Source organism: Amborella trichopoda, chromosome 13 (genome assembly GCF_054954075.1).
Source record: "Amborella trichopoda isolate Santa Cruz 75 chromosome 13, AtrichopodaSantaCruz75HAP2 v2.0, whole genome shotgun sequence".
Taxonomy (NCBI): domain Eukaryota; kingdom Viridiplantae; phylum Streptophyta; class Magnoliopsida; order Amborellales; family Amborellaceae; genus Amborella; species Amborella trichopoda.
Window position 1 is genome coordinate 1,560,090 of NC_142348.1, and position 23,808 is coordinate 1,583,897.

At 34.8% G+C, this 23,808-nt stretch overlaps 1 protein-coding gene and 1 non-coding gene across 4 annotated transcripts; both read left to right on the plus strand.

The window, feature by feature from the left end:
* Positions 1 to 2,612: 2,612 nt before the first annotated feature.
* On the plus strand, positions 2,613 to 2,684 carry TRNAQ-UUG (transfer RNA glutamine (anticodon UUG)). The gene has a single exon. It is a non-coding gene; the product is annotated as a tRNA-Gln (tRNA).
* A 9,905-nt stretch (positions 2,685 to 12,589) lies between these two features.
* Positions 12,590 to 23,620, plus strand: NARA5 (pfkB-like carbohydrate kinase family protein). 3 transcript variants are annotated; one of them, XM_088856118.1, is made up of 7 exons: positions 12,590 to 13,140; positions 15,631 to 15,893; positions 16,779 to 16,896; positions 18,228 to 18,436; positions 19,260 to 19,507; positions 23,093 to 23,155; positions 23,253 to 23,620. In XM_088856118.1, the coding sequence occupies exons 1-6, from the start codon at positions 12,700 to 12,702 to the stop codon at positions 23,137 to 23,139; spliced, it is 1,326 nt and encodes a 441-aa protein (XP_088712244.1). In that variant the 5' UTR covers positions 12,590 to 12,699; the 3' UTR covers positions 23,140 to 23,155; positions 23,253 to 23,620. The 3 variants fall into 3 exon arrangements, with proteins under 3 accessions (XP_088712244.1, XP_006837407.2, XP_088712245.1); XM_006837344.4 differs by lacking the exon at positions 23,093 to 23,155; XM_088856119.1 differs by lacking the exons at positions 19,260 to 19,507; positions 23,093 to 23,155.
* The last annotated feature ends 188 nt before the right edge of the window (positions 23,621 to 23,808 follow it).

Consider the following 23,808-nt stretch of genomic DNA (forward strand, 5'->3'; position numbering starts at 1 on the left):
GCAAGATGCACTATTTTTGGGACTTTAAATCTTTTTTTATATATATTCATACATCTAAATGTCGAGATGATCAATTAGAGTTTTTTTCAACATTAAAACAACCTTTTCTGATGAATTTTTTATGTGCATTTGTAATTCTACATTTTAAGGTTGTAATCTTATATAAACTTTTTCCATAAATAAATGGGTTGACAAGTATAGGGGTGGCAATCGGGTCAGATTGACCGTCGAATTTTGATATCAGAAGTATTAAGTTAGCATGTAAATCCATTTTCATACATAGAAATGAAATTTATATTTTTAAAAAGGGAGAAATTTATATAGAGCCAAGGCTCTAAACAATCAAATTAGAACCTATCTCAAAATTTTCACTAGACGAGGTTATTTGATGTCCAAATATCCTCAAATTGAACATCTCGACATCAAAATGCATGGATATGAGAAAAAAATGGATTTCAAGTTTTGAAAATAATGTATTTTGCAATACATTTTTTTATCGTCAATTTTCAAGATTTTCAAGTTTTTACAGATCAGCCGATCTACACTATTTTTTAAGATTTAAACTTTATAAATAAAGATGAAAATATATTTTAAACATATCACAAAGATTTCCAATATTGAAACCACATTTCTATACACTATTTGAAGATAGGCTCTAATTTGATGTTTAATGTAGATTTAGTAGATCTATAAAAACTTAAAATCTTGAAAATAGATGGTCTGAATAAATTATTGCAATATGCACTAACTTTAGTTTTCTTATATTTTCATATCCATAAATCTCAACGACAAGAGATTAGTTTTAGAGTTTTCTAACACCGAGGCACTCCATTCTAGAGGATTTTTTAGAAGGATGGGGTTTCTATGAGTCGGTTGACTCATATGTACATAAGCAGCCCCCACTCAAATTCGATTTAGATTATTTCTTTCCATTTTTTTTTTTTTTTTTTTTTTGTAGATTCATCACCTACGCCAAGATTATCATAAATGTGAAAAGAAAAATAAATTTTTAAAATTAAAAATGTAATTTTTTTAATATTTTTTATGCACCATCTATATCTTAATTATTGACAATACACTTTAGATAACATCCATCTTTAGGATGGACGTTTGTAAGTCAGTGGGCCATTGAGAATGCATATTGCTTCAATTGTATAAGGTTGATACTTGATACTTTATATAAACCTTTGGGTTTGGTTTGTATAGAGCCGAGTGCACCTTCAAATAGGGTCGAGAAATATGGTTTCAATATTGGAAATCTTTGTGATAGCCTTAAAATATATTTATATATTTAATTATAAAATTTAAGGCTTCAAAAATAGTGTACATCGAGCCGATCCATAAAAACTTGAAAATCTAAAAAATTGACTATCAAAAAATGTATTACAAGATGCGCTATTTCCATAACTTGAAATCCATTTTTCTCATGTCTATGCATTTTGATATTGAGATAATCAATTTGAAGATATTTGGACATAAAAACAACCACTTCAAGTGAAATTTTTGAGGTGGGCTATAATTTGATTATTTAGAACCTCCCCTTGAACTTATTGTGATGGCCACCTTGAGCCTTATTTTGATATGTAGATCAGCAAGGAAAAACTTTTCATAGGTGTATGTGCGTAGAGAATTAACACGTATGAGGACCGGCAGTAACCTTTGATGTTCTCGACAATGTTAGTTATTATCGTTTGTCTATAATTAATTTGGGATTTTCAATATTTGGTATTTAGAATTACGTTACTTTTAAAGTCTAAAGTAAGAGCTTTTATGTAATGTTTCAGACTTTTAAGTTTTTAAATTAAGTTCAGATCTTGAAGTCCTAAAGTCAAGACTCAACTTCAAAAAATGAAGACCCAAAGTTAAGAATTACATTACATTTTGATAAAAAGCAATAAAAATGAAATTTATCAAAACATGCTATGTCTTTTGCTTCTATTCCAACTCAAGATCATGAGTTATTTTAAAGGTATTATGAAATTAAATCCAATTATATGAGTAAGGTGTTAAATTGTTAATATCTTATGAATAATTTGACAAATTTCCAATATTTATGTATAAGGGTATGGTTTCTACAAGGTTGAAGCCCTAAACAATCAAAGTAAGTTGCACCTCTAAATAATAATGAAAAATGATTTTTCAAAAGAGGAAATATTTGTGATGGCCTAAAAATATATTTTTATATTTGATTATAAAATTTAAAGCTGCTAAAATAATGTAGATCGAGTAGATCTATAAACACTTTAAGTTATTAAAAATTGATGGCCTAGATAATACATTACAAGATGCACTATTTCCCAAATATGAATTCTATTTCTTTTCATCTCAAGTTCGAGATGATCAATTTGAGGTTTTTTTCAACATCAAAACCACATTTTATAATGAATTTTAAGGTGCGCCTTAGATTGTTTAGGGCCTCAGCATTATATAAACTTTTCCTAGGATAAAATAAAAAAAACAGAGGTGAAAAATGAGATGTTGCTATTAAAATGGTATGTTGATAAATATATAGAAAAGGAATACCTGCTCAAGTGCGATCCGAGAGCTTTTTCTTATATTTAAAAAGAAAACTAGATTTGAATATATTAATATTTCCCCTTGTATCATAGTCGGGTTCCATGGTCTAGTGGTCAGGACATTGGACTTTGAATCCAATAGCCCGAGTTCGACTCTCGGTGGGACCTCTTTTCTCTTGAATTCCCCTTGTACCTTGTTTGAAGTTAATGGGACCTCTTTTCTCTTTAATCCCCTTGTACCTTGTTTGAAGTTAATTCTTATTTTCTATTTTTATTTTGTTATTTCAACACAAAACTCAAGGTCTGGCTTCTTCTCTCTCCAACAATCTTCTCCATCTCTAACCATTTTCTCTCTCTAGGAAATGGCACCGACATTTTAAATGATCTCAACCATTTAATTTTTTGAATCCCCCCTTCTCTCTTAAATGTGAAGACTTATTTCTTATTATGGAATTTAATTGTGTCAAAAAATAAATGTGGTGTACATAGGAAAATGAGGCGACGACCATTTAGCCATTAGATGTGAAATTTGAGAAATTGAAGTATGTCGAGATATTTGAAAAAATTCATGTCCTATTAATAAAATATTTCCAATAATCTGATTTCACATTTGATAGTCAGTAATAATTGTGTTTTCTTGTATACCGAAAGTAATTTTTCCAATAGTAGATGGTCACCCGAGCTAGACCGGGCGGCTTGGGCGGGCTCGAACCCTGTGCGGTGGCTCGTTATTATGCAACAAACTCTCTCTCCCTCAAATTAATGGAGAGAAGATAGAGGTTGAAATCTTTGAAATACATCCCCTGAACAAAACAAAGCTCACCTATCCTTTTCTTTAGATGGTGAAAACATCATTCTATTTGATCCTTTAACTTGCCTTTTTCTTGGTGTCTTCAAATTTTGATCATTCTCACCGTTTTGTCTCCTTAAAGTTCTTCAACTTTCTATCTTTATAATATATTATTCTACATTTCTTTCTATAATATAGCTCCAACTCTTTGTCTCTGTGTCTCTCTACACCTCTCTTTCTCTCTCTTTACACCCCTTTTAAATGTCAACATACATTTTTATGTGGTCTTGAATTGTACTGTTAGTTTTATGTGGCTTGTGATGGCGACTTCCACCCCTAACAAAGATCTCTGTCCCCCCCCTCTTTCTCTCTTGTTCTCTCTCTCGTGGATGACATGTTTTTTTGCTTTTTATTTTATTTTTAATCAGTAGCGGGTTCATAAGTCTCTTGCTCTCTCTATTGTGGATGATTTTTTTTTTCTTTTTTTTTTTTTAATTAGTAGTGGTTCACAAAATTTGAAACCCTTTGTAGTTTTCGAAAGGGGTTAGGATTGGTAGGAATGGAAACTCAGATACATAGCCTTGACCTCAATCCTCTTCGTATTGTTTTTTTTTTCTTTTTTCTATTTCTTTGTTATCGTGGAAAGTCTCTCTTTCTCCACCCTCTATTTTCATTATTATTCCTGTCTCACTATCTCAAGTTGGACAATCTAAAAACCAAAGAAATGCCATTCTCACTATTGTGGAGAATCTCTCTCTCTTTCAAATGACCTCATTTTTCGGTGTTTCTCTTTCATTTTTTGAAAAAAAATTGTTTCATGTGGGTTGGACCGCATTTCTACACATGCGGTCCAGAAAGTGTAAAGCATCCATCTTAAAGATAGAAGCAAGCAAGTGTTCCATCTAAAAACAATGGAAACTAACGGTCCAAATGTTTGCTTACTAGAATAATTATTTCTACTTTTTAAATTTTATTTATTTTTTTACATTCATGTTCTCCATGTTAGAGATTACATATCCTTAAAAATTAAGTCTTAAAATGCATCTCAAAAATATATTTATTAAGAGGCTCTCACATTTCTATATATGTGGGCTTGGCCGCATAGAAACTTAGAAAAAAGTGATTGGAAATTTTTTTTGGGTAGATTAGTCGCGAATACAGCCCCCTACTCGATTATATAAGTAATTAGTTGTTTTCAAATGTGTCAATGGGAATGGAAATCTAAATCATTAGTTGAGGCTCAAGTGGTGCTACCACCATGACCTTAACCCCATTCCCAAATGAGATTGTAACTCACGTCGTCATGTTGCAACTATGCTACCCTAACCCAAAGCCATGAGCATGATTCCCATCTTTTTATGAACCTATCTCTCTTTACTTATAGAACTCTCTCATTCTCTCTCTACTATCTCTCTCTTTGTGTTAGAAATCTCTCTTGCCTTCCCTTAGATGTCATCTCCCTTCCTCTCTATTTATTGTGGAAGATCCTCTCTCCCTCCCTTCCTATTTGTTTATTGTGGAAAATCCTTTCTCCCTCCCTTCCTCTATGTTTATTGTGGAAAATCCTCTCTCCCTCCCTCTCTCTCTCTCTCTCTTAAACATTGTCTATCTTCTCCAATGATTGTTATTTTATTTGTTATTTAAATATTATTATGATATTCAGACTAGCCACCAAATTAATGTGGAGTCTAGTCCAATTAAAACTAGTCTCATCATTGGTCGGATAAGATAAATTGAATTTATATAATAGTTTAAAAAGACAAAACATACAAAAGAAAATGCCATTTTATTTGAAAAAAAATTTATATAAAGTTGTAGCAGTTGGTATTTTTGGTTTGAAAAATACTGAAGTGTATTTAAAAACAACAATTTTGGCTTTATAGTTATTTCCTAAATAGCTTTATAGAGAGATAAAGATGTGGGTTTGAATCCACATTGAAGATGAGAGAGTTTGTCGAGCTGTATTTAAGAGCATGCATTCTCATACAATATACTCTAAATACAAAGGAGAGATAATGCGCATGAGTGGAGGCGCATGTGCATGGGCGCAAGAGTGCTTGATGATGCACTAGAGACCAAGTTAACCTTATCAAGAGATATATACATCATAGTGAGTGATGTATATCAATATGAACTCTAGATATCCATTATCCCAACACTTTCAACGGTCATCTAGTCGTCGATGCGTGTGAGACATTCAACGGTCCTCTTGCCGTTGATGAGATGGAGGCCCAACGGTCCGCTTGCCGTTGATGAGATGGAGGCAACGTCCAACGGTCCTCTTGCCACAGTGGGCTAACTATCTCTCTATCAACTCATTTTTCTCTCTTTCTCTCTCTAATACAATAAGACTTTGGTGTCTTTTGTGTGGGTTTCAAGCTCAGGTGCATAGAGCTTAAGAACATCGCTATAAGACCTATATGTTTTCATGTATCCCGATGACGAATTGCCGTTTTTATGCACTACAAATACTAAATCGAATGGGAGCAAATATCTTCTTGAGATTGTACTCCTGCGTGCCCGAAAACAAATAGAATTTGATATCCTATTTTTGCAAATCATACCATTTTTTGCTCCCATTTCACTCAAACAAACGCCAACAATTCAAAGCGATATTTCATGGGTGAAAGAAATGAGACTATCATGACTTCTTTGAAGGTCATGAATCATGACTTTACTCAACTCAAACACTTCAACGGGCTAACCTTCAAGAGATAGCAGCAAAATATTCTCTTTTTGCTTACCACGCTCAAAGTGGCTTGCATAGTCACTGAGTCAATGCCTACACTGCCGCCACCACCGGATGACTCCACCAATGAACAAACTCAATCATACAAAAAATGAATGGATGATGACTATATATGTAATGATCATATCCTAAATGCCTAGGCGGACCCGATTTATGACATGTATGCCTTTATTAGCATAACGAGAGAGCGATGGAAACTACTTGAGACCAAATACCTCACTGAAGAGTTTGGTAACAAAAGATTTTTGATCTCTAACTTCTTATAATTTAAATTCATTGAAAACAAGCCTATATTCTCTCAAGTATATGAGTTGCTGCTTGTGACCAATGAACTTAAAGATTGTGGTATTTATTTGAATGAGTATTTCCTAGTAGGCTCTATAATTCACTACCCCCATCTTAGAGATAGTACCAAAAGAAGATAAAACACAAGAAAGTTAATCTTGATTTGGTCCAACTCAAATATCTCTTCAAATTAAAGAAGATAATAGACTCAGGGAAAAGAAAGACAAATCAATTAATTTTCACTCTAAGGCAAACCTTGTTGAGCAAAAATCAAGTGCTCTTTTTAACAATAAGCCTTTTTTTCCCAAGGTCCATAATGAAAATTATAAGGACTAAAAGTCTATTACCAACAAAAATAAAAATAACAATAAAGCCCCTTGTTATGTATGTATAAAACCGGGACACTATTCAAGAGAGTGTCACACCGGAAAGGGCTCAAAAGGCCTAGAAACCAAGTGAACTTAACCACTGAATAATATTTTATAGCAATGGTTACTGAAGTAACCATGATTGGTAAAGACAATGGATGGTGGGGCGATATCGGCGCTATCATTCATGAGTCTAATAATTGATATATGTTTAAGACTTTCGAACCAATGGATGATGATAATTCGATTCAACTTTGAACCCAAGCTATGACAAATATGTTTGGAAATGGTATAGTGGATCTAAAGTTGAGTTCGGGCAAGGTACTCACCTTAGAAAATGTGTACTACATACCTGGCATGAGAAGAAACCTTATTTCACGATGTATCTTGAACAATAAGGGCTTTTAAATGGTCGTTCGGTCTGACAAAATCATCTTGACTAAAAAATGTGTATTTGTTGGTAAGGCATACTCATGTGATGTGATGTTCAAATTTGACATTGTTAATGAAATAAATAAGTTTTTGCGTATATTGTTACTACTTGTAATGTATGTCATGGTAGGTTATGACATGTTAATTTTGTTTCTATTAGATCTTTGGTTAAATTAGGATTAATTTCTAATTGTGTTGGATTAACTAAAGAAAAATGTGATGTGTACAAGCAAAAATTACTAGAAAACTATTTATTTTAATTGAAAGACATAATGAATTGCTAGGACTTAAACATAGTGGTGTATGTGATTTAAATAATGTTCTAACTAGAGGTGGTAAAAGATCTTTAATTACTTTTATTGATGATTTTTCTAGATTTTTTATGTTTATTTGATTAAATATAAAGATGAGGCTTTTGAAAATTTTAAAGGTTTCAATGCGGAAGTTGAAAATCAACTTAGTAAGAAAATCAAAATTATTAGAAGTGATAGCGGAGGAGAATATTTGTCAAATGTCTTTAATGAATTTTATGAAATAATGGCATCATTCATCAAGTAATTGCTTCATATAACCCTCAACAAAATGGACTAGCGGAAAGAAAAAATAGAACTTTAGTTGATGTGGTGAATGCAATGCTTATCTCTTCATCTTTGCCTTTGAACTTGTGGGGTGAAGCTTTAATATCTGCATGCTTTATTTTGAATAGAATTTCATATAAAAATAGTGATAAGATCCCTTATGAGCTTTGATTTGATAAAAACCTTCTTCGAATTTTTTTCAAAGTATTGGATTGCCTAGCATATGTTAGACTTCTAGATCCAAAAAGAAATAAATTGGATTCTAGAACATCTAAATGTGTTTTGTGGGATATTCTCATAATAGTAAAACTTATAGATCTAATTTCTACACAATTTTGGAATCTAGATATGCTGAATTTTTTGAAAATCTCACTTGTAAAAGTGAAGTGAATGGATCAAGTAGCATGCAAAATAAAAATAATCATGAAAATGATTATAATGTTGATGAAGAACATAATGATGATAAAATAATAGAACCAAGAAGAAGTAATAGAAATAGAGGAGAACCATCTTACAATTTTGAACCTGACTTTTATATTTATCTTGTTGAACCTAAATCAAAATAAAATTTTGAATTCATTACCTATAGTCTCAAATGTGGAGGAAGATCCTACATCACTAAATGACGCTTCGGCTTCTCAAGATATAATTTTTTGGAGAGAAGCTATTAATAATGAAATGGATTCCATTACAGCTAAAAAACTTGGAAATTACCACCAAGTTCTAAACTCATTGGTTGTAAATGGATTTTTAAAAGAAAAATGAATTATGATGGTTCTAGTAATAATTTATAAAGTAAGATTAGTTTCTTAAAGTTTTAAACAAAAAAAAGACATTGATAATTTTAACACATATGCCCCTGTGGTAATAATTGCTGCTAGTAGATTGCTCTTAGCAGTGGCCTCTACTAATCATCTAGTCATACATCAAATGGATGTAAAAACTGATTTTTAAATGGTGACTTAGATGAAGAAATATATATGGAATAACCCAAAGAGTTTGTAATGCCAGATCATGAGAATAAAGTTTGTAAATTGGTTAAATCACTGACTAAAACAAGCACCTAAATAATGGCATAAGAAATTTGACAATGTGTTGATGTGAAATGATTTTAAAAGAAATAAAGTTGATAAATATGTGTATACTAAGAAAATAAATTCTTTATGTATTATAATTTCTTTATATGTGGATGACATGCTTATCTTTGGCTCTAATCTAGAAATTGTGGAGGAAACTAAAAAGTTTTTCGCATCTAACTTTGATATGAAAGACTTAGGAGAGGCTGATGTGATACTTGGTATCAAAATAGTGAGAAAAAAAATACTAATCTTGACTCAATCTTGCTACATTGAGAAAACGATTGATATATTTGAGCATACTGATAGTAAGCCACTATCTACCCCTATAGATCCTCATATTAAGTTAAAGAAAAATGACGGGAGTTGTATATCTCTACTAGGAACTATCAATTATGGCATAAAATATGTAGGTTATCCCAGAGTTTTGGAAGGGTATAGTGATGCTAATTGAAATTATGAAATCTAAAATTCACTATCAACATTTGGATGGATATTTACATTAACGGGTGGTACGATATCATGGGGGTCAAATAAACAAACGTGTATTTCACGCTCTGCGCTGCTTCAATTGCTCGACATGAAAGACGATCAGCTCCACAACTTTTTGTACCATATCTTCCAAAACCAAGTTTTGTACTGTCCGGTTCGCAACCCCTACTACATCTGCCTTTACAATATTTAATATGGAGTTTGAAATTGTTGCTTTAGACTCTACCAGCAAAGAGGCTGAATGACTAAAAAAATTGTGTGACATTCCCATATGACTAAAATTAATACCTGCAATAACAATATATTGTAATAATCAAGCTACTATTGTGAGAGTTGTAATGATGTATATAATGGAAAATCTACATATATTATGAGAAGACATAACTCCATTGAAATGTTAAATGGGGGCAGAGTAATTAGTGTAGAATATGTAAGATCAACAGAAAATTTGGCCGATCCTTCGACTAAAGGCTTTGCAAGGGATGACATTAGTAAGATGTCAAAACTAATAGGGTTAGAGTCCATTAAGTAATCATCTATAGTAGGAATTCAACTTAGTCTTTTGTAACTTCAAAACTCTAAGTTCAATGTGGTAAACACAAACTGTATGTACGATTAGTTTGGTCACTAGACGATAAAATATAAAAACCCTCATTCTAAGGAAATCCATACAGTAGATAAGTCTAGTGATGACTTGTATTTTAGTAGGATGAGCTATGCTCTTAATGTTGCCTATAGACTGTATTTATAAGTTGAAGTGTTTTATATACAGGGGCACCCTTGATAGACACACCTATATAAGTGTGGAAGTGAGGCCGCTTCTTATGAAATTGACTTGTCTCTAGAGTACTTATGAAATTGGGATATAAGTACAAGGCCCTAAACGTGCTGACAGCTAAAAAGACACGAGAGTTAAATACTGTTTGTGAGTTATACTACCCATCTGTTAGATAAGCAACCTGGTTTAAAGTTATATGTTATCACGATACTTGATGAACTTTGTAGTGTACACTCTAAGTGAAAGTTTAAATCGAAAGATACTTTCATAGTATGCAAATAATATGTTTCCTATGTTTTGTTTTGTTATTATGAAATAGTTGAGGAAATGGTTAGTATTTTTTGTTTGAAAAATGCTTAACTGTAGTTCAAAACAACAACTTTGGTTTTATGGTTATTTCCTAAATTGCTTTGTAGAGAGAGAAAGATGTGGGTTTGAGTCCCACATTGAAGATGAGAGAGTTTGTTGTGTTGTATTTAAGAGTACGCATTCTCATGTAATGTACTCTAAGTACAAATGAGACATATGTGTGGAGCACGCGAAGCACACACGCATGTGCATGTGTGTGCATGTGCCTTGGTACAAGGGCGCTTGATGACGCACGCTCGCATCGACACCCCTCGCACGTGTATGGGTCGTGCTTGTGACTTATTATCTTTTTGTGAGCCCGGCTCGTAGGGGGTCCAACGGTCATCTAGCCATAGGGGATCCAACACGGTCATTTAGCCATTGATGCGTGTGAGACATCCAACGGTCACGGTCATCTAGCCGTTGATGCGTGTGGGACATCCAACGTTCCTCTAGCCAGTGATGAGACAGAGACTTGTATCAGGCATCAAATGCATGTAACTCATGTAACTTGTAGTTGTTGAGGTGCATGTAACCACATGTAACTTGTAGCTGTTGGGGTAGCCTCTTGGCCCTTTATAATAAGGGTCGTCCTACCCATACGATTTTGGACACTTAGAATAAGTTTTAGCCTCTTTTAATAGACCATTATCTGCAACCCCAGCAAGCAAATCAGTGGGTTAACTCTCTCTCTCTGAACTCATTTTTCTGTCTCTTTCTCTAATAAACAAGACCCCGGTGTCCATTGTGTGGGTTCCAAGCTCGGGTGCATGGAGCTTAGGAACATTGTTATAAGACCTCTCTGTTTTCTTATATCCCAAAGACGAATTGCCTTTCTTATGCGCAACAAATACTCAATCGAAAGGGGTAAATATCGTTTTGAGATATCACTCATGGGTGCTCGAAAACAAAAAGAGTTCGATATCCTATTTTTGCAAATCGTATAATTTTTTTACCACATTTCACCCAAACAAACTCCAACCACAACTTTTTCTATAAGAACAAGATTGGAGTAATTTACACTATTTATTTATTTGGATGATGTTAATTGGACATTAGCTTAAAAGAAGCTAATGACGTCTTTTAAGGTAGTGTCCAGTCTACACCATCCAAGTAAAATGGATGGTGTAGAGTATCGCAACCATATTTCTACAACTAAGGTTTTAACCTTATACAAATTATACTTTTTTGTTTAACCAATCTGATCGGCAAAACTGTTGGATAGATCTAATTAATTAAAACCAATCACATAAAATATTTGATTGATTTTCACTCAAACATAATTTTTGTTTTGGACCAAACTAACAAAGACACTTAGCTTCGATTCCACCAATTGGACTACTAATGATCCTTTCGAGTCTCGATAGCTTTAACCCCAGTTTTTTTCTCTCTTTTATATCACATCTCCTTTGATAATAACTTTTCTTTCTCTTTTTGGTGAAGATAAAAAAATGAAAGCAACATTGTCATTATGCAGCCTATTTTGACTGGCGTTGGAGGCTAACGCTTGTCCTGTTTCTATACGCATTTCTCTCATCCACTCTTCTCCATTTGTAATGGAGGGAGAGAAGGTCTCTTTTGGGTAGAGAGAGAAACACATCCCAAAAAGGTAAAATGAGTAACCTAGCTTTAGAGAGAGAAATGGCCAACTTTTGATAGAGATAGAGAGAGAGTGTACTTTGGGCAAAGGGAACAATACCATCTTAAATGGGATAACACTAGAGATAGATTTTAGAGAGAGAAATGTTGCATCAATATTCCAAATTAGAGAGTAATAAACAAAATATTAGGATTTAGGACTCTTACCTGTGTTTAGATGGATATCTTAAGCCTCAATTGTCAGTGTCCAAATGGATAAAGAGTTCTTAAAGTACTGAATCTATCCAATGTTCTTTTTTGGAACTTATTTAGAGAGAGAAAATCCAGAACAAGGAACGAATTCTAGAGAGAGAATTTCAAACAAGAACTCTAGAGGGAGAAAATTTAAGACAAGGAATCAATCCTAGAGAGAGAATAGGTTCATGGAGAGAATTCTTGCTATAAAATAATGAATCTCTCTCCAATGTTCCAAATTTTGGAAATTCTCTAGAGAGAGAAAATGGTTTCATAGGAACTACCAAGAATACTTCACGAATAAAAGATAAACAAATCTAGAGAGAGAAATAGATGAGTGTCAGAATTAGAAAGCGAGAGAGAGGGTCAATAAAGAAAGGGGGACCTGAATGTAAACATTATCCAGGCATCCATTCTCATAGAATGGTGCCTGGGTGAGTGCAGCTCTTCAGCCATGGCGTCACCCCACCAACTTCTCTCTAAACACTTCTGCTCATTGGGTTTTCCACCCTCTCTCTCTAAAGATTTTCTTTTCAATGGGTATTCAAGAAGCTACAGTGAGGGAGAGAAACACTTCTCCTTATTGGGTCCTCCACCATCTCTCTCTCGACAATTTCCTTTAAATGGGTCGAGATGCTCCACTGAGAGAGAGAAACCTTTTTGCTTATTGGGTTCTCCACGTTCTCTCTCTCTTGTAAATGGGTTCCATGGAGCGTCTAGAGAGAGAAAGAGTGACAGAAAGAGTTCATTTGAGGTTCGTTATGAGGTGGAGAGTGGAAGCGAAAGCGAAATGGAAGGTGATGAGAAGTGGGTTTCAGATGTGGCAGAGGTGCAAGCTTCAGGGGCCTCTGCTGTACCTGATAGATGGGATGTTTTGGGACTTGGGCAAGCTATGGTATGTATTCACTTCTCTTTTTCTCTCTTTCCTCTCTCTCTCTCTCTCTAAATTCATGTTTTATTTTATTTGTTTGCTAATTTGTTTGTGGATATCACATGTGGGAAAATTTATCTAGTTAGTTCTAACTTCTAAGTACAGGCCATGCCATGGATATACCTCTGTCTCTCTCTATCTGGGTTTATTTCTTTCTCTCTCTAGGTTGATGTTTCTCTTTTATTCGTTTGTTTAATTATGGGTATCATAGGTGGAAGAGTTAGAAACTTTTTTTTTTTTTTTTCATTTTTCTCTTTTTTTTTTGTTTGTTTGATTATGGGTATCAAAGGTGGGAAGAGTTAGATTGTTATACGACTAAGTGTAGGCCATGCTATGTATATACCTCTCTCTCTGTTTATATCATTTTATTATTATTTTTCAATCTTTTCTTCCTAGTCTATTTGTTTTATGGTCACACTCTCTCCCTGTCTCTCTCCCGCTCTCACTATATTTAGAGTTTTAAGCTTTTCTGGCTGATTTAGGTGGTTTTTGAGCTATGTTAAGTTATGGGTGTTTTGTTTCTGGCATGCTTAGTTTTTGACCTTTTTACGTGTTAAATTTGATGAACTCAGCAGCTAAACTGCACAAGTATCTCATATATCAGAAAGAAGGACATAATTACTTGTTGGCAATTATTTTTCAATAAAATTTCTCATTTTGGTTACTGTTATTCAATCATAGTTGTACTTAACTGGTGCTTTTACATTTCAATCACATTGTTGCATTATTTTTTCCCCTTGAATTAAGAATGATATATTTTTTTGAATGAGAATTTGTTTTTGCATGTTTATTAAAGCCTTGGTGGATTTATGTCCCTTTTTCTTTTTGACAAAATTGGTGGATTTTGTCTCTCTCAATAGGAAAAAAATTGATTTTTCAGAGCTCCTCTAGGGGGCCAATCTTACAGCATAAAGTTCAAATCATATTCCAATGAAAAATGGAAATGGAATTATATCACTCCTTTCCTTTCAAATTATTCTATGCTAAATTTCTCAAAAAGAAAAAAAGAAAAAAAGAAAAAAAAAGGTTTACAGGATGCATCCTCTGAAATGGCTTACCTTTTTGGTGAAAAGGGAACATGTAAGGACCAGTGGTTTAACTTTTAGAACAAGGACTCGGGGTGGGACTCGCTGGGTTCTTGTGCCTGAGTCGGGAATCTTGGACTCTGTCAGAGACTCGACCAAGTCCCCAAGAAACAATATAAAATTATAGGGAGCTGGCAGACGTTGCCGGTACCCCCTGGTTCGGTTCTGGAATCAGCAGTGTACGAATAACTCGGGCTGTTCCGAGACAGACTCCTTGAGTTTTAATTCGCTGGTAAGGACTGCTACTGATGCCAGCTTGATCTTAGAGACCCCAAAAAAGCTCCAAGAAATAAACTTCAAATAATATTGTCAAATGAGCAATTTATAAGAAGATGGTCCATTTTCTCGCACTATTATCAATGTTTAAGAAGGTGGTCCTCTCCTTAACTTCCCTAAACATGAAATATAACTTTGAGATTTGGAAGTTGTGGTATTGGTGGTGATCTCAGATCAATAACCACATTGACATAGTCATCTAACTAAATGTTAACATCCTTAGTGGTGTTAGGGTGCTATCGAATATATCCAGACTCTGAGGCTCCTTGAAGAAAGACTTAGCTGAGAACATACCACAATTGGCCCACCTTTCAGATCATTTCATACCTTCAAATCATATTTTGGAATCTAGATGGTGGGATTAAATGGGGCTTGGGGACCATAAGATTTGGGTTGATTTAATGTGTATTCATGATTTTTGGACTGACTAAACTTTTGGAATTGTATATTCTGAGGATTCTTATTATAGATTGTTTTTGCAGAATAGGTAGGAGGACTATTTAGGGTCCTACCCTCATAGTTGAGGTTTCATTCTTGGGATTAGCTATCGTAGCTTTTTGCGCTCTGGATCCATGAAAGCTCCCTAGGTGTTTCTCAGGAAGATCTTTATGCAATATTTGTTTGTGAGGATACACCTACTATTTCATGGTACTGGTTTTAGAAAGCTTGAATCCTCCAATATGTTGTTCTTTTATAGCCCATTGTGATGATTATGCCAATGAGATGAGAGCATTTGAATCATGTGGTTCTTCAAATCTGTAGATGGTTTATTGCTTGCTGTATTCTGAATTTCCTATTAGATGGGTTAGTGGTTTTGAGTTTATATTTTGTATTTATGCCTTTATGTAGGACAATCTTATTCTTCTGTTGTCAAGGTAGGCACGCATAGATTAATCTTTTGTTATATCTCGCAAATATCATTTCAAAAGTGGGGGAACATTTCCAAAATTCGCAATGGCACACATTGTTTTATGTTGGTTGACGTTAGGAAAGTGGAAACAAATCTATTTTGTAAAATCCTGAATGTTTCTCAGTTCTCAATGGCTCATTGAGTGGTGATAGTTATCATACAAATAGAATTTATGCTTTTCAGGTGGATTTTTCTGGTATGGTTGATGAGGAGTTTTTAGAAAGGTTGGGTTTGGAGAAGGGAACAAGGAAAGTCGTTAATCACGAAGAGAGAGGAAAAGTTTTGAGGGCAATGGATGGTTGTAGCTTCAAAGCAGCAGCTGGAGGCTCTCTTTCTAACACCTTGGTGGCTCTGGCGAGGCTCGGTAATGGATCCAGTAGATGTCCTGATTTGCATGTGGCCATGGCTGGTAGCATTGGGAGTGATCCACTTGGTGGTTTTTACAGGTATATCCTCTCTCTCTCTCTTAATTTTTTTCAGCTAATAATTATGAGTTATTAGCCATCTTATCTCAAAACTCGGAAAAATAGAACAGTCCACCAAGGGGTTTCCGGACGTGACTGGCCGGTTTGGACCTGGACAATGCCCCAACAGGTCGTTCGGAAGTCTCAAACCTCGTGGCCTCTGAACCAGCATAGAAACCGTAGAATATCCAGTTAGATGCCTGGACCGGCCGAACCGGCCGGTCCAAACTGAACCTACAACTAGTCAAAACCTGTCAAAGCTAGTCTGAATCGGTCAGTTCAGGCTGGCCGAATTGTGTGAGCTAGTGTGAACTGGCTGGTTTAGGCTGGTTTTGACGACATCTATTTAATATTTTTTAAATTGTTTTTGTTCATATTTTCAGCCTGATCTGACCAATAAACTGGATGGTCCGACAAGGTAGCCTCATTGGTTCAATGACCTATCTGGTCCTGATAAAACTGGGTTTTACAAGTTTTCATCAATTTCTCTATTTTTCTTTTTAAGTAACAGCTAGGAGTTCTTAGCAATTTTATCCATCATAAAACAGTGTGGAAAAGAAAACAGTCTACCAAGTGGTTTTACATGTGCTCTTCTCTCTCTCCCTCTCTGGTTTTGAAAGTTAAAAGATTTTAAACTTTAACTATGTATCCACCAAAAAAGGGGAAAAGAACCATAACAGCTTTTATCCATCCCGTATTGCCTTCTCCTTCCTATTTTAACCATTCAGAGTCTGTAGGAGTTTTCTTGCATACTTCGTCTTATTACATACTCTTATTTTGTTTGTAGTTAAAATGAATTGAAGTCTCACTTTTGTGTTAAACTTCTTCAAGTAATTAAAAGAAATATTTCTTATCTCTGGGACTCAGTTCAAAGTTGAGGAGGGCAAATGTCAATTTTCTCTCAAGCCCTATCAAGGATGGTACAACGGGGACTGTAATTGTCCTCACCACCCCAGATGCTCAGCGGACAATGCTCGCTTATCAAGTAAGGCCCCCTTTTCATCTAATGTCGCATGTTGGGATCAAGGTGCATTAATTCTTTTGTTTTTTTTGAGTTCTTTGACCATTGTAATAAGTAGTATAGAAAGTTACAACTGTGAGCGATTATGAAATAATAGGCAATCCAGAACATACTCTACATCGAGAAGATGTCAAAAACAAATTACAAAAAGAGGGGAACTTAAGTTCTAAAAAAATTGCCAAAAATCCCCGTGGTGGTGCTTAGTGATGCTCCCTTCCTAGCTGGAGCATCAGCTGCTGCATTGGCTTCCCTGAAAATATGCCTCCACAAGACACGTGCAGCCTTGCAAATATGTGAAATCTCGTCAAAAATTTGTTTGAGTCTCCAGGGATAGGGAGCAGAGCCGGAAGCCCAGGAAATGACATTTTTGGAGTCAACCCTCGACAACTAATTCGGGACTCCAACTTCGAAGCAAGAATTTGTTGCCATTTACTGAAAATGCAATTGCTTCTGTTTAGGCATTGCCTTTTTGAAGGGTATTTGTTTGTCATTTGAACTTTAAGAGAGCAGAATTGATATTTGTATTAAAGACGATGCCTTTGTTTTCTAGTGAAAATTTCAAAATATCCTCCTCAAAACGATAAAATCACTCTCTGCCTTTTCAGTAAGGATATCAATTATACCATTTTGAATGACATAAGTACCTTCGGAAAGGCAATGTCTAGAAGCAGGCAATGACAATTTTAGTAAAAGGCACAGTTCACTTCCCTTTCTAAAATTCACCTATTGGTTCTTGTGCTGTGTGCACCATAGAAAATCTCTCTCACATACTCACACATTATACACATCTATGGTCTACTTGTCCATCTAGAGTTGCAATTCAAATGCAATGTTGCAAATGCTTCATTACAATCTATTGTGTGGTAGTCAAGATCTAAAAAAGTTGAAAATAAAGTCCTAATTAAGAATTTTAGAATAGAGAGTCAAAGTTGATTAAAACTGCGACTAATTCTTTTTGCAGCTGTACTGTTGTACCAACTGACAAAACTAACCTAGAATTTGTGTTAAAATGATTATAACTTTTTCAATGCCTGCATGCTTTCCAGAGTAGGGTTGCACTTATAAATGCCCCCAGTTTATCTGAAAGAGGGGATTGTAGCATCTCAGAGTATCCACCATCCCTCTTGTTATAAGTCGCAGACTTGATTAATGAGGAGTAAAGGAAAACAGAATGCAATTGTGTCACCAAACACATTATTTCATATCAAGAAAGTCTGAAAGAAGAAAGTGGGAATCTATGTGTGTATGTGTTTGTATTCTAACCAATTTGTCACCTTTTTTATCGTTTTATTCAGGGGACATCTTCAGCTGTGACCTATGACTCATGCTTAGCTGGTATCGTCTCAAAAATCAACATTCTTGTTATAGAGGGATATTTATTTGAATTTCCTCAGACAACAGAAGCAATCTTGAAAGCATGTGAAGCTGCGCATAAGCATGGGGCCCTAATTGCTGTTACTGCTTCGGATGTATCATGCATTAGAAGATACCATAACCATTTCTGGTAGGCACCATCGAGAACCTGAGATTTTGGTTTTGTTACTCTTGGTTGGGAAAGATGGTAGGATTCTGTGTTTGTGGTTGACATAGTAGTTGTTTACTGATGTATTCTTGGTTTATTTTCTAAGTTCTTTTGTTTTGCTTTTACCCCTCAAGACTTATCCCCTTTGTGATGAACCTATTATTCATTTATGATATTTTGAGGTTGTGAACCTGGTAAAGAAAGTGACATGATTTGACTTTTGCCTTTTGAGTAATTTGGGCGTATCACTTCACCATTTCAACAACTCTCTAACCATCATTGGCCATAACAGCATCTGTTCCACAATTTGACTCCAAAACCAGCTCTTTCTTTGTAGTAGTGTTCGAAAGCTTGGCGAGTTTGACTTGGACTCGATGAGTTACTCGGACTCGGCAGGCTGCCAAATCCAGAAGAAAAAACTTGAGAAGCAGCCGAGTCCTTCTAGTCCAAAGTTTTATTTTTAACCATTGTTAAGACTAGGCCAAGTCTCCGAGAGAGTCTGCCGAGTCAACTTGGTTGACCCAGGCTTGTGACCGTATCAGGTCCTGACTTAAATCATCAATTTGTAGTATTTCCGGAAGCCACTACAGCCCATTCCAACAATGTAATCCACACATCTCCTCGCGCTAAACTCACGAACACTTGATTAACTATTTTTATTTATCTAGACCTGAAACTCTCAGGCAAAATTCCAAATACAAACATATTTCCCTTGCCTCTCTACTAAACCAAAATCTCCTGCTCTTCCTCACCATTGTGAGGGATGATTGACTGAAACTCTCAATTCTTATTGCTTCTTGGCCAGGGAGATCATAGAGAGATATGCAGATATTTTGTTTGCAAACAGTGATGAGGCAAGGGCCTTCTGCAACTTCACTTTAAATGAGAACCCAGCATCAGCCACAAGGTATCTCAGCCACATGATTCCTCTGGTCTCAGTCACTGATGGCCAACATGGGTCCTATATTGGAGTAAAAGGAGAGGTTGTGTATATACCTCCATATCCATGTGTGCCTATTGATACGAGTGGGGCGGGGGATGCGTACGCTTCAGGTATTTTATACACTACCATGATATTCTTTTCGAGGTATGTTATGTGGTATATGTTTATCTTATGGGGTACTTTATATGGTACATGTATTTCATGTTATATATGTCATCATCGTCATCATTGAAGTCTTATCGTAATTATTTAGGGTCAGCTACATGAATCATATTCCTCCATTATTCTCCATTAAGGATCATACTCTCAGTAAGACCAAAAGTTACCATATCTTCTTTCACTACTTCTACAAATATATATTATCATCATCAGAGCCTTTTTCTAATTATTTGGGGTTAGCTACACAAATCCTGGTCTGTCATCTTCTCTATCAAGGGACATACCTTTTATGAGGTCATAAGTTTCCATATCTTTTTTCACTATTTTCAAACATGTCCATTTGGGCCTACCCCTTGTCCTTTTTTAGCCTTCCACTTGAACCAACTCGTACCTTCTAACTGGTTATGTACTGGATTTATACTTCACATGATCTATCCACCTAAATCTACTTTCTCTCATCTTATTGCCTATTAGAGCCACACTTTAGTTCTCCCTAATGTTTTCATTACAAACTCTATCCCTTATGGTCTTGCCACTCATCCATCTAAAGATCATCATCTTAGCTACACTCATCCTATAGGTATGTTGTTTCTTGACCGCCCAACATTCTGCCTTATAAAGCAAAGCTGGTCCCACAGCTATCATATAGAACTTATCTTTTAGCTTCATTTGTATGCGGCAATCTTATAAAACTCTAGTTCTTCATCTCCATTTCCCCCACCCAGCTCTAATTCTATATGAGACATCTTCCTCAATCTCTCTATTTTCTTAGATTATCGACCCAAGATATCGAAAGTACATTTTTTTTGGTATTCTTGGCCGTCATTCTTAACTGCTTTCTTGTCTCTCTTATTATTACTAAACTTATATTCCATATATTCTATCTTAGTCTGGCTAATTTAAAACTTGTTTTCCATATTCTTCTATGGAAAACACTACAAAACTCCTACAGGTGAAGTTCTACAGTACTTCACCTATAGCTTTATCATCGTTCAAAGTTTATCAACGGTCACAAATGTCTGATAGTATTTGAATTTCAATTTTTTTTTACGAATCATAATGATCTGAAATCTTGTAGGTGTGTGCACCTTAGTTAGATGCACATGAATAAAATATAAAGGAAATAATTTGAATGATAAAAATTATGCAAAATACCCCTATAAAGTTTCAGGGGTAATTTTATCATTTTATTTTATGACTCTTATTTTTTTAATATTTTATTTTGGTGCGACTTGGTCATATGTACACATGCCCCAAATGTTAGATAAATCTGATTAGTACAATAATTATAAAAATTCAAATACTACTGAACAACTGTGACCGTGTGATGAACTTTGAACGGTGATGAGGTGTAGGTGAAGTATTGAAGAACTTCATCTGTAGGCGTTTTGTAGATGCTACATTTTTCTATATATATATATATATATATATATATATATATATATATATATATATATATTTATTTATATGGGTTATGTTAGGTTGCCATACTATGGAGTAATTTATCATTGTACTCAACAATTGTAGACACTTTTATACCATTGTTTTGTACATGGAGCATTTTTTTAATAAGGGTATTTTTGGATCATTAGGAGGTTGTGACGTTATCCACATGGATTGTGACATCACTTACATGGAACATTAAATCCACTAGTGTGCTCCATGTGGGTAATGTCACAACCCATGTGGATGACATCACATTCTCCTAATGACCAAACATACTCTTATTAAAAAATTCTCGTTGTACAAAACAAGGGTATAGAAGTGTCCAAAATTGTTGGGTACTGTGATAAATTACTTCATGGTGTGAGCACCCTAATATAACCTTATATATATATATACCCTTACTAAAAATAAACACAATGTACACAACAAGGGTATATAAGTGTCCAAATTTGTTGAGTAGATTATTAAATTACTCAATATATATATATATATATATATATATATATATATATATATATATATATATATATATATATACACAGAGTAATGATTCTATGAGACCCTCCTACACCCATGTGTGTATGACCTCAAAGGATCACCATTAAATTGGCACAGATCTCTCTATAAATGTCAAGTCTCACACCTATATGATAACTTTTATAGAGATTTGTGCCAAATTTAATGGTATCCTTTGGGGTCCTACACACATGGGTGTGGAAGGGTGTCAGATGATCATTGCTCATATATATATATATATATATATGGAAAACTCTTCGCAATGCCTATAGTTGAAAATGAACAGTGATTTCGCCTATCTTCAGCACCATCCAACTTCATCGCATGATCATAGTTGTTCAGTGGTGTTTCAATTTTCATTTTTTTTCAACAAATCACTTGAAATTTGGAGCGTGTGTACATCTTGGTGAGGCACACCTAATAAAAGTATGAAAGAAATAATTCGTAAAATATAAATTGACCAAAATATCCTCGTAAATTACTCCAAAATTCAGATCATTTCGATTAGTAAAACAAAAATGAAAATTGAAACATTATCGGATAATTGTGATCGGGCAATGAAGTTTGGATGGAGATGAGGGTAGGTGAAATCACTGTTCATTTTCGCCTATAGGCGTTTTACAGTATCTTCATATATATATATATATATATATATATATATATATATATATAAACCTAAAAAACGCCTGTAGGCGAAATGCTACAGTATTTTGCCACCGCTAAGTTCGTGGCGGTTTATTGAACGGACCTGCAACGGATGGCACGCCGTCTGTTGCGGTTTCGCATGATTTTTTGACCATCACGAACCTAGTATATCCGTGACGGTATTGCCACAGACATGCTAGGTCTGTAACAGTTGAAAAATGTATGCCACCTGATTTTTTCCGACGGTGATACTCTTATGGGTGAAAATACTATTTATTATTGCGTATGGGTGTTGCATAGATGCTTCATATATATATATATATATATATATATATATATATATATATATATATATATATATATATATGTAGGCATTATATACTATAAAACCATTAATTTTTGGTATATATAGGGATTCTATAGTGCAAGGCCATTCACTTTGGGTACATGAAGGTCACAATCATTCTTAGCAATAGGATGTGAAATTTGACAAATTGAAGTGCATCATGACATTCAAGAAATTTTGATTAGGACTTCGTGCATAGTCAATGACACATTCGAACAACTCGATTTCATATATAACGGTTAATAATAATTGTGATCTCTCGTACCAAAATAAATGGTCTCATTATATATATTTTCTTTTTATATGAGTTTGTATATTGCAGACTATATAAAGTGGCAAGCTTACTTGTAAAAGTATGGTTGCGGCGCTATCTATTTTAGTTGGACGGTGTAGATTTGACACGTATTTTAGGACAATCAAATCTGCACTGTCCAACTTAAATGGATGATATAGATTACTGGAATCTTACTTCTAATTTTATATAAACTTTTTTCCCATATATGTGCGTATATATGGGTGGAAGCAATGGGAAGAGATATGATGACTTATTGTCTGACTGAGAGTATGACTCGTGATAGAGCAGAATGGCAGAACATGATTCACGTAGTCGATCCCAAATGGTTGAGATAAGGCTTGAATGATGATGGTAATGATGGTGATATATATATATATATATATATTTATATGTATATTTCTTGAAGTTTTATTCGGTGTACTTACTGAACACACATTATATGCTGCAGGTATTTTATACGGTATACTCACAGGTGCACCCGATTGGAAGTGTGTGGGTAGTCTAGCGGCTAGGGTTGCAGCTGTGGTGGTGGGGCAGCAAGGGACCAGGCTTAGGGTTCATGATGCTCTTGAATTGGCCCAGTGGTTTGCTCCAAGATTGGGTGGTGCTGGTTTATGGTCTGATGTTGGTTGTGAAAATTCATTGTAGTTGAAATCCAAGAAAATGGTCATTGTAATGTGTTTTAAGACTTGGGCTTTTTGGTTTCTTTTTATTCTTTTTCTTTTTATAGTTTCTATTCATTCATCAGATGATTGGATACATGAAATGGGACATTGTCATGTGAATTGGGGGTGTTATGCATGGTTCATTTTGCAAGTCTCTCTGTCACACTCTTGGAAAAAACTGTCCCTCCCTCTCTCTCCCTCTCACACATTGTACGTGAGAGATAAATGTACCCATTGGGCATGATGAGCCCAATCAGGGGTGGAAATGGACTTGGACCTGACCCAGGACCTGAGGGGTAGACCCAATCTGGGTTTGGGTATGGATCGAAAAATTGGTAC